We start from the raw sequence: 11,818 nt of genomic DNA on the forward strand, positions 1-11,818 counted from the left end.
ACCAAGAATACCTAAATCTAAAATAAATTTGAAAAAAAAAAGAAAGAGACAAAACTGGTGCAGCCTGCAACACCAAAAAAGCCATTTTGAAGATTATTTTACATGGTGTCACAGGCTATTTTTACTGAATAATTTTTACATAAGCATCTGAGCACCCCAGCCTACCTAAACTCTCCACTACTCAAGAGACCAAAGGACTTGTTATATTACGTGAGTGGGCATAAAATTAGACATGGGCATCATACAGTGGAGGTTGGATTTCAAAGACAAGTTTCAGGTGGAAACCACAAAATCAGATGTCATCACCATATTGTTGGTCATCGGATGCATGTCTACCCTCTCCAGCTATTTGATCACCATCTGAACCTTCTCCCCTTCCTCCACCCACCTCTTCAAACTCTACTGCGTGCTGGTTCCCACCATAAGGCCGATTTCTCCACCCTTGTTCTTGGCCCATGGATTGCCCATGTGAGAATTGATGCTCATTGCCGTCTGCACCAAGGCAAATAGACCACACATTCATTAAGATAGCAAGAAAAATTAAAATAGTGATGTCTTCCATGTTATAATTAGTACATGAAGGATATACAAAAATTTAACGAAACCTGCTGCCCCATGCAGCTAATTAGGTTTGGAAAAATGAATCTTATTTCACCATTTATCTCTATTGGGCAATATAATCTGTCAAGGCATGACTTCTTTTCATATTATCTTAGGCCACATCTTTTACATACTTGAAAACTACAATAACTCTACATAAATTAGATGTGTCTGACACATGAAGTGATTTCCAGCAATTAGACAACTGACTTCGCACTTCAAATAATATACATAAGAGCATGTATTAGGCTTTATAACTCCAGCGTTAACAGTTGAACAATTTCTTTAGTAAAGACTGTACTAAGACAGAATGTTGGACGATTTGAGAAAGTAAACTGACGAATCTGTTTCCAGATGTCTGATTTAACTTGAAGCAATGTCAAGTACAAGACATATCTTTTCTTTCCTTTTTTTCCTTTTCTTTGGTCTCGAGATTAATTGATACAACACAATTCATAAAAAGACAATATGGATTTTAACCTTGGAGATAACAGAAGATGCAAAGGACAACATAAAGCAGAAGGGTCTTATATGTATTTATTACCGCTTTCACCATCAGACACATCTGCAAGCCTTGCAATCGTATCAATCAACGCTTGTTCATGCTCCTGCCATTACAATCAATCAAGTTTGCTTTACAAATAAAGTATGCAAGATTCATTATATTGTAAAATGTATTGTGGTTCTTACTTTCAGTGCTTTCTTTGCCTTCTCAATCTCAAGAGGATCAGGATGACTTGCACCAAAGACTCTCTCTACCTGCTCAAAATCAACAAAAAGAAAATAAGAAAACCACTCAAAATGTTTGCAGTTCATAAATGGGCTCAAGTTGCTCAAATATACCTCCTTGATTAGAGTATCCGTGTGAAGTAATTCGATATCATCCGAAACCTTCTTCCCAATGCCATTCTGTGATGATGGGAATTCTTTCTTGGACTGACCCTTTGTAGCCCCCCTTCCTCTTCCTGTACCCGGAGCAGCACCTCCACGGCTAACAGACTTCTTAATCCCACGACCTTGTCCACCACGGCCCCCTCGATGAGAGATTCCTGGATCAACACCTTCCCATCGAATGTCTTCAGGAGAAATCTACCATAAATTTGTAAAATCAGTCACAAGTGGAAGTACCACAATTTGAAAATATAAGTAGCAATCCCCCAAACAAATGTCTAGTGAGTGATATACTAGAAGCCAGGAAATGATCAGCCCCAGCATATCTCTATGCATGAAATAGAGCAAGACATTCCAGGTTATAGTCTACAAAGGCTGCTGTTATATTTTAACAAAGTCCGTAGTTTCCCATCAAAGATCCTACAAATATTAAGATATCCGATAACAATGATTCACTGTCAACCCTACATGTTATCAGTGAAAAATGACCCAAGCTCCATTGACCGTCATAAATTGACACTTTTCACCTTCATTTGTATTTGAGGGTATTCCATTTTTGTATAATTTTTAGAGTCTTTAGGGAGTTTTCTGTATTCACATTTCCCCCCAAGTTGGTTTAGGAAAAAACATTAAAAGACAATTCTGGGAATTCCGGATGCAAGAACATTTATAGGAGGATACTTAAATGATCATATAGAGAGTGGATGAGAGTAATGGACTTGGGTTTGGGGAAAGAAATGAAATGGGAACTGCAATACTTAAATTCGCAATACCGTATGACCTTGTGCTAGCAAATACATACTTTCCAAAGTGTGGAGAACAGTTAGATACTTTTAATAGCAGAACCAACAGGAGTCATATAGACCTTTCCTCTTAAGGAGAAATGAACACTTAATATGCAAGGACTGTAAGTTATTCCAGAAGATGAGACTATCTACACAACAATGTTAGTGGTTTTAGATATTTGCATTAAAAGATGGGACAGATAAGGTGAAAGCAAGGGGATCTGGAAGAATAAGGTGGTGGAACGTAAAAGGAGAAAAGCCATTGGTTTTGCAAACAAATTAATGAAGAGAAGAAAAAAAGGTGGACCAGAGTTAGATACCACTGGGATGAAGTAGCTAAAGCTGTTAAAAGAGTAGTGAAAGAATTCCTTGGGGAGTCTTCGAGAAAAAATACACTAAGAAACTTGTTGGTGGAATGTTGATGTTCCAAGAGATCATTAGAGGGTAAGAAAAAACAAAATCCATTACAATTCGTGGAAGAAAACTAGTTCTGAAGAGAATTTAGAAAAATATAAAAAATGAAAAAAGAAAAAGAAGAAGAAAAAAAGAAGCAAAGAGAGCGGTGAGTGCTAAATACTAAGGGCCTGTTCATTTGGGCTTCTTCGGCTTTTAGTGCTTTTAAGCGAAAAAAGCAGAAAGCCTGATGTTCATTTGGGCTTTATTGGCTTATGGAGATTCAAATTAAAGCCTGAAATAGCTCTTCTTTAAAGTTGACTTTGAGGTGCTCCACGAAGGAGCTTTTGCTCAAAGCTAAAGACCGAAAACGGCTCTGATTGAAATGACAAAACCACCCTTCATCCTTAAACAATATGTCACCAAGTTAAGGTGAATAAAGAAAAGCCAAAAACTTTTTTGTTCTTTGCTGTAGCTTGACTCCACTCTCTTCTAAACAGAAACTTTCGAGGGTTAGGGCATCACGACATTGGAACTCTTCACAGCAGCTCAAGTGGAACCGATCTTCATCAATCTTCATCACAGTTGTTCGGTTCTCATTTGATTAAGGTTAGGGCTTGCTTCTCTCTATTTCTCCATAAACCCACCAAATTAAAAGTATGGTTGATTTTTTTTAAACCTCTTTGTGGGTTAAACATCTCAAGATCTTGTATTTTTAAACCTCTTTGAGGGTTAGGGCATCACAACTTTGATCTCTAGCTGAGGAGATGAGCGAGCTTGATTGGTGAGTTTTAACCATTATTAAATTTCAGATATATACCTAGTTGACGAGATGAGTAAGCTTGACCCTATATGTACCTTCCAAATTTCTGATCTTTGTGGCCTGTTTAAACCTATTTGTGGGTTATTTTTTCTTTATTTTTTATTTTTTTATTTATTACAAAAATATGTTTGATTCATCACGATTTTGATTTATGTTGATTTTGATGTAGTACACAAAAATTCATTAGTGTGTCGGCTACTATTTGTTTTCAGAAACAAGATGGTGCATTTTTATGGGCATATGAACCAGATGAGCATGACTTAGACAATGCAGTGATTAAAAAACTTATGCAAGACTTGGAGAAGGAGAAGAATATTAGATATGCATTAATAGGATGCAATATCTTACTTTTAATATTTATTTTAGTTTTTATTATAATGTTTGCAATAGCATTTCTCCTTCAACGATGATGGAGAACTGTATGAATTATGCGTTTGTTTGAATGTTAATATGATATTTAGAGGTTCATCTAAATTTTTTTATTAATAATTTTTTTAATTAATTAATATTATTTGAATATTGTGATCCACATATGTCAAAATATGTCATTTGAAGTTTTTGTATATATGTAAGAGCAATTTAGTCAATTTATCAGAATCCAACAATTAGAAACTGTTAAACAAACATCAATTTCAGGATTTTGTACAAACCCCAATACTTCTTCAACCTCTATAATGAACAAGCTTCTGTTGGAAGTAGCTTCCGAGGCTTTGAGCCTCTGCTTCTCGCCTAGAAGACAAAGCCTAAAGCTAGAGCTGGAAGTTGTAAAGAACAGACCCTAACTGTCTACCCCTTTGGAGGGAGGCAATAACATGTCATCAAAACATCATTTTTGGTGGAAGAAGATGTAACCCACAGAACTTTTGATTTGACACCATGGCAGCCTCGTGGACTAGTAAATAAAGGATTTCTCTCCTCTTTAATTTTACTATTACTATCAATGCAGCACCCACAACACATCCACCTCACCATTTGATCATGATGATAGTGCACATCTTGAGGCACCAAGAGTAGACAAATTTGTGTCACTCCTAGTGATTGATTAGATTGTGAATGAAAGATATGGAAGTGATGGAAATCCTCGTGCTTTGGTGGTAAAAAGAGGATTTTGTGGAGCCTGGCGCCTTACGTTGTTTGTTGTTGGTGCTTATGGAAGGAAACAAATAGTCATGTGTTTCAAGGGAAGGAGAGCTCTATTTCTGACATTATATATCCTTTTTAGAGCTTATTTTCTTTCAATTCAAGTCATTTACAGAGTTTGAAGAGGTTTTTCTTCAATTCAGTCTTGTGTTGTTTTTTCATTTTGCTTTATGTCTTCCGTAGGTCAGTCTTCTCGACCACCTTTAAATCAGCCTTTTCTTCATCAATAAAATTTTTACATATCGAAGGGAAAAAAAAAGGAGGTGCCAGCTTCTAAACCTATTAGATTTCCTTTTTCCTGGACCATGTGTACATGTAAAGGGGAGTTGGTAGGTGAATCCTCAGCAAGCAAGTGTCCCTCTAAAGCAAAAGGGAACCAGGAGAGATCAAAGACAACATGCATTGAGCAGGAAACTGAGCTGGAAGAGTCACTTCCCCTGAAGATGTTGAATATGAGAAAGAAGTGGAATTGCAATGAAAAGTAAGCCAAGTGGTCAAAGTGAAAGTAAGGGGGTATATGCGTGCAAAAGGTCAAGGTGGCTGAAAACATACGTTGAAAGGAGATAAGAAGCTCATAATATGCATGCCAAATCAATTTTGAAAGGAAGTTGAGGTCAGACAAGCAGGAAGAAGGGGACAGTGGAAAGCTCAAGTACAAAATGAAGAAACTGCATCTTAGGATTGTCACTTAGAATTTAAAGATAATGGAATTAGATAAAGGTGTATTTGCATTCACAAATACAAAAACATATGTTTCCTCTAATAAAAAAGTATTGCCGAACACACATACATGGCATTAGCATTCACAAAAAAGGCAGGAATTGTATAGTGTATTTGCATATCTAGACAAACATAAGCTAACATATGGACTTGGAGATTTCTTATAACCCACAAATATAAAATTGAAAGATAATAGCTAACTACTACTTATGGAAAAGATACATGATAGAAAATATTCTAGCCCATGACCAAAAACTGTAAGCTTTACCTCTTTTAGATTAACCCATTCCCATGTTTCATCTGCCGTATTCATATCGTAAACCAAAGCATGTAGGCCCTGAAAATTTTTCAAAAATGGTAAGCAAGGATAAAAGGTCCTGCCGAAGACTGTAAACACTGTAAATACCTCAACAGGATTGTAGTTGGTTATAACAGCCTCATAGAAGTTGTTATCTTCAGGCCACCTTGTCAACACTTTCCGCCCAACTAATGAATCATGAGAAGCTGTTTTAGCAGGTTCATATGCAACAAGAGCATCAGAAGAACCCCTGTTAGCACCTAGGCCTCTTCCAGTTGGACCCGTAGATGGGTACTGTATGGACTTCATAGTGTTTACACCAGAAAATGTCTGACTCTGTAAAAGGAAAAGGGAAATGCGTATTAATTTCCAATAAGGGACCGGCTAGTTGCACAAACTTAGTAGCTGGTTGCACACCAACCTTAAAAATTATCTTTTTTTTTCATAACCTCTATTTTAACTCACTAATTACACCTCATTATCGGTAACGTTAAGATTTAGGGTTATTCACCTTCTAGTGACTTCATCTTCCCTGCTTGTATAAATTGTAAACGTGCTTGTTATACGACCAAGTATTTCTTACAAAAAGTATTGAACCAACAATAATTTATGTGAGCATGGTTGAGGAAGAATGAAAAACAAAAACCAAAGGAATACAATACTTTAATTTTAAGTACAATCATCCATATAGAGTGCAAAGTGAAATTTTTAAGTAATGTGGTGAAATTGGTAGTGGGTGGTGTGCAACTAGTCGGTCCATAAAATAATTATAAAACACCCCATCCTCGTCATTCTCCTTATCCTCATCATCGCCATCAAAGCCTTATCCCAAAAATTTGGGGTCTGCTTAAGGAATCAAAAAAGACATTTATTTTAAATATGTGAACTTACTGATTTGGGCTTCTTGCCCCTAGCTCCTGCCGCAGCTCCCCGTTTAGCAGCAGAAGATGATGGCTGCAATGTTGCAGCTACTGTTTGTGGGTGCAAAGTAGGGGATGGCGCATTCAAGGATAGCGAAGGCACTGATTGGGATGTCTTCTGTTTCTTGCGAGATGCTGAGACAGAAGGACTGGGCACTGGATCATGAACAGGTTGAGCAGTATTAAGCAAGACGGGTGGGAGACCACCTGTCTGTCTCCATTCCCTAATGGAATCACCAAACATAGCTTGCAATTAAAAAAACAGAACTAGACAACTTGTGGAAAATCTGATAAATGGATCTCAGGAGTACAAAAAAGTTTGTTTCATAAAATTTCCTGACCTTATCCTACGAATGATGTCATCTGCGTTAACCTTCCCTAGAAGCTCTCTGTGTTCCTCATCTGATAATCTCAGCTCTTTTCTAAGTTCTGTTATTAAACTTTCCTTTTCCTGAAGAAATTACATTTCATAAGGCAACAATTCAAATCCTGATCAAATATATCATACAGAAAGTGCATTAAAGCGACATGCAAATCATTTGATTGTAATACCCAAGTAATGGCGTCAGATTGAGCCTTAAAAGCCCGCAATACTGAACTGTATGCCTCTTGCTCAAGAAGGTGGATTTGGGTCTCCATATCATTATGCATCCTTGGGTATGGGGCAGAACCTGCAACAGCAGATCTTCCATTCCCAGCCACACGGCCTCCTCTTGGAACTCTATTCTGATGTGATGGAGGAAGATCATCATCAGTGCCTGCAATCATTTAAAAAGAGGCATAACATGAATAAAATGTATGGGATACTAGTAGCAACCATAGTCACCAAGTTGGAATACAAATTTAAAACGGTAAGGGAAAACTTCTGAAAAAGGGGAAGAAACGAGAAAAAAGATCAAGAAATTGATAAAATAAAATAAAATAAAATAAAAAAACAAAAAAAACAAAGAAATACATATGAAATTTATGAAAAATATTTTTTATATATAATAGATTATGATTTATCCTTTTTCCAAGAAAATATTTTATGCATGCCTCATTGAAAATTGAATATCGGTTATTACATAATAATATGTGCAGAGGGTAAAATCATTATTAGACACGTGGCGCAAAAAAGGCAAACATTGGTCACATGGAAGATTTAATATGTATCTCGAGGCATTGATTGGTATATCTTGAATTAGATTTATTTGGTTACGATTGTAATCTTATCCAGAAATAGAAAGTCTCTTAATTGACTAGAGAGTATCTATTTCTAGAAAAGGGAAGATTTGTAAAGAATACTTAATTGTTTTACTTTCCGTTTAAGGTTTGATTTTCAATCTATACAAGGAGAGTTATTAGGTAGAAGAAGGGGAGCTCTTGGGAGGAGGAAAACAGGTAGAGGAGGCTAGGTGTAGATCTTGTAATGGCTTGAAGAATAGTGAAATGACACTTCGAAGCCCAGGGTCGTAGTCCGATTTTAGGACGAATCCCGTAAAAAAAACTTGTTTTTCTTCTTTCTCTTTCCCTTCTCTTTGATTATTTTTTTGAGTGATTTTTGATCATTTATGGGCATTAAAAACAATGAAGATTGATTGTTAGAGATAAATCTCGAGAAATCGACGACATCCGAGATTTTACCTTAACAATATGTATCCTCCTACACATTTATCATCACTATATATACATAAATCACTCTTATTTACAATGTTGCAATTACAAAAATGTAATGCTTTGCTTCTTGATTGTGAGATGTTAACTGCCTCTTGGTGTGTACTCATCCAATTTCACCTAAATTTCTAACAATCTAGGTTCTTCTTCTTCTTCCTTTTCTTTTATTTATTTTTTTTTTTTTGCTGCGCTAGTGTGCTACATAAACAGAAGTTGCTGATCATTACAAAAGCATAAATTCCCCACTTTGTTTTCTTTCCCGGTTGTTGTTGGTGCCTACATAAAGATATTGAAGTGTTGAATACTTCAACTTGTTTATAAAATATATATGTATACATATAATTGTAAAATATCTAGAACTTATTTTTCACTATTTAAATGTATATATATTACTGTAAATTTTTTTTTTTCTTCTGGAGTACTAAATTTCAACCAAGAGGACTACAGGTCAGGTCTCTGAATGGCTTGATTGCAACGTAAACCTAGTCCATGAAACAGAGAGAGAGAGAGAGGAAAAAAAAAAACATGATTTATATGGTTTTCAACCTTGAGAATTCAGATTATTCGAAAAACTTCAAAGCATCGCTGCCATTACAATCCCATTGACTACCTCAAACTCCTAGCCCTATCTCTATGCTTAGAACAAAATTCAATTCAGTTCGGTGGTAAAAGCAATTGTGGAAGACTACCTCAACCTAAAGACACAAAATTTCCAGGAAACAAATTACTCTCATTAAAAACCCTAACTGTTGGTTATCAACGGATCAAATTCTCAACCCTAATTCTTTTCCTGACGTTCCAACACCAGCTAACAAACCTCCTTCACCAGCTCCACTAAAGAATCCATGTAAAAAAAAAACAATAATGTCGATCAAATTCTCAAAACCCTAATCTTAATCCATGAAATTAAGCACCAAATAATAGAAACAAATCACAAAACGCGTTAAAGAATGGATCTTTAAGTAACTCACCGCTGCTATCAGAGAGTTCGTAATCCATAGCCAAGTTATCTAAATCAGATCCTCGAACAAAGAAAAAACCCTAGAATCCACTTCAGCTTTCACAGAAAAAGGATGAAGATCGAGCTAATCTTCAGAAACTGAGGCTTCGATCAACTATGAACGAGAGATTAACTAAATCTCTACGCATTCCCCTCCAAATCATCGCAAAAAAACGATTTCAGTGTCTCGAAAACGAGGATTCGAGCGTAAATTCGAGGCGCGAAAGACAAATTTTTCTCTTTGAATCGCGAAAATTATTTAAAAGAGGGAATGAGAGCGAGCAAGACCAACACCAACCGAAGTCGAGGAAAGAGAAAGATGGAACGGCAAGAAAAAATACGGACTTGAAAGATTTTATGTGGCGGTCGTTTTTTAATTTATAGTTGTTTTTGAGTTCCGCCACACGCACGATTGTCGCTTTATAAACTAAAATTCCTTGCCAGCTACCCTTCTCATTCCACGTGGCAATCCACTGATCACTGAGTTTAATAAGAAATTATTGGGGTGCAACTTGGTCCGGTTCAAATCGAGAACCGAATCGAATCGAGAGCTTTGGATTGGTTCGATTTGGTTCCATGTTAACAAAGTACAGAATCGATCAATTTCGTTCGGTTCTTGGTTCATGTCTTATGTAGAACCAAATTAAATCAAGAACCAAATCTTTATATTAATAAAATTATAAATAAATATTATTAATCTATTTAATAAATTATATATATTTTTATGAATAACTTTATTGTTTTTTTTTTATGGATAGATTAATAACATTGTTTTGGATGGATGGATTAATGAGTTTTTTTAATTGATGGAAAAACTCTTTTTTAATAGATACATTAATGATTTTTTTTTATTATTCATGCATAGATTAATGACTCGTTATATGAGATCTCGTATTCATATTTATTTATTTTTATTATAAATATGTTGATTTTATTAGATTTTTAAGATATTGACAATTCTTAGAACCGAATCAAACCAAACCAACCTTAGCTCAGTTTGGGTTGGTTTGGTTCTATGGCAATTTGGTTTGGTTCCAGTTCCCATTTAATGGAATTGACCTAGGTCGGTTCGACGTCGATTTGGCCTCAAACCAAACCAAGTTGCATCCTTAAAAAATCATATAGTTAGATTATCAATTTCTAATAGTGCCTTTGGAAAAGTCGTGTGAAGGTTAAATTCACATCGAACACATTCCTTTTTTGGAACTTCAATGTTTGGTATCGTTAATAATTCTTTTTAGTTGCCGATTTGTTCGAAAAAATCAGTCGAATCTCTCAACTACCAACATTTCAACGAGCCTCCTCAAAATCACAGGTTCTTCCACAAGCCTCTGCAAAAATAGAGTAGCAAAGTTGGTGCCATCTCTCTCTAATCTTATAAAGGAAGCTCAAGAAACATTTTTTTTCCATCTTCATCTCTGCAACTCTATTAGGTAAGCAACTATCATTCTCTTTAATTTTTTTATATATTTTTATATTTTTGGTTACGAATTTCCGTATCAAGGAATATATTGATTGGTTCATCAATTGTTAATTTGATTGGAGAAATTTTGATTTAATTTTACCGATTCCATTGCTTGATTAAGTGTATGTCGGCAATTTCAGTTCCAATGTTTTATTTTTAATTTATAATTTCTTATTTGAGTTTCTGATATTATTACCGGCTTACACGAATTTCAATTTGACTTCTTTTGATGATTTTAGAGTTCTTGGATTCCTAATTCGGTGTTTTTCGTTGAGAGATTCGAATCAGGCATTGCCAATCAATTTGTTAGTTTCTTCAAAAGATTAAGGCATTGAAGTCTTCTAGTAATTTATACACATAAATAGCTTTAGATTCTTTATATCTACTTTTGCTTGTAGTTTTAAGCTACAGTTGGTTAATTTTTTTACATTTATTAACTTATTTCCATCCTTGCAGATCTTAATTGCATGGTTTCAATACTGAATGCTAAGTAAATAATCTATAAAGATCAATATATTAGTTTCAATGTGAAAACGTATATCTAGTGGGAATTTGATCATATTTGGCATTGGCAATTTTCTTGTGTAGTAGCACTTATGAAAATTAGTTTTGGTTGATTTATTTTGAAAGAATTTTTGGTTGACTACGATCATGTATTTGTGGGGCTTTGGTTGCTCATTTACAATCTACTTAAGGCCTTTTTTGCCTATCTATTTCTTAGATCATTTTTTACCAGTAAATTGTTTTTTTCACTTAAAACATGTTAATAATATACACCATTTCGGTTAACTCTCCATCATATTTCTTTGGTTAAGTGGCATGTATTTCCTTGGTACCCATTTTTCCAAGTATGAAGCATGGTTATGGGATTCTACTCACAATGGACCAGAGTACCTAGGTAGCTTGCCAAATAGTGGGCCTGAAGATATTGAATGGTGATGAGGAGGAGAGGGGGTCCAAGGAATACAAATAACCTTTTTTTTTTCTCCAGATTTGGTGAGCATCTAGAATAACTAGTGAATTGCAACTCTATTTATTACGGGAAAAAAGGAGTATGCACACCCTTGTGCTAGGCAAAGTCTTGGTAATTGACGAACTATTACACAAATACATTTAGACTGCAAATATAC

General features: G+C 35.3%; 1 protein-coding gene across 2 annotated transcripts; it reads right to left on the reverse strand.

The window, feature by feature from the left end:
- Positions 1 to 55: 55 nt before the first annotated feature.
- LOC147400533 (protein EMSY-LIKE 3-like) lies at positions 56 to 9,578 on the reverse strand. 2 transcript variants are annotated; one of them, XM_086446224.1, is made up of 10 exons: positions 9,195 to 9,577; positions 7,123 to 7,328; positions 6,912 to 7,021; positions 6,542 to 6,794; positions 5,759 to 5,986; positions 5,621 to 5,689; positions 1,444 to 1,689; positions 1,291 to 1,359; positions 1,145 to 1,208; positions 56 to 492 (listed from the first exon to the last, which is right to left on the reverse strand). In XM_086446224.1, exons 1-10 carry the CDS (start codon positions 9,220 to 9,222, stop codon positions 293 to 295), a joined length of 1,473 nt encoding a protein of 490 aa, XP_086302350.1. In that variant the 5' UTR covers positions 9,223 to 9,577; the 3' UTR covers positions 56 to 292. The 2 variants fall into 2 exon arrangements, 1 of the variants encoding a protein (XP_086302350.1); XR_015179396.1 differs by having other exon boundaries at positions 415 to 492; positions 1,291 to 1,355; positions 9,195 to 9,578.
- Between the last annotated feature and the right edge of the window lie 2,240 nt (positions 9,579 to 11,818).

Source organism: Akebia trifoliata, chromosome 6, assembly GCF_017979445.1.
Source record: "Akebia trifoliata isolate Shusen 1 chromosome 6, ASM1797944v1, whole genome shotgun sequence".
NCBI lineage: Eukaryota > Viridiplantae > Streptophyta > Magnoliopsida > Ranunculales > Lardizabalaceae > Akebia > Akebia trifoliata.

Coding starts and splice junctions, on each gene's coding strand:
- LOC147400533 (XM_086446224.1), bottom strand. CDS start 9,222: ATGGATTACGAACTCTCTGATAGCAGCG. Junction 6,795..6,911: donor GACATCATTCGTAGGATAAG/GTCAGGAAATTT, acceptor TGATTCCATTAG/GGAATGGAGACAGACAGGTG. Junction 5,987..6,541: donor GGGGCAAGAAGCCCAAATCA/GTAAGTTCACAT, acceptor TTCCTTTTACAG/AGTCAGACATTTTCTGGTGT.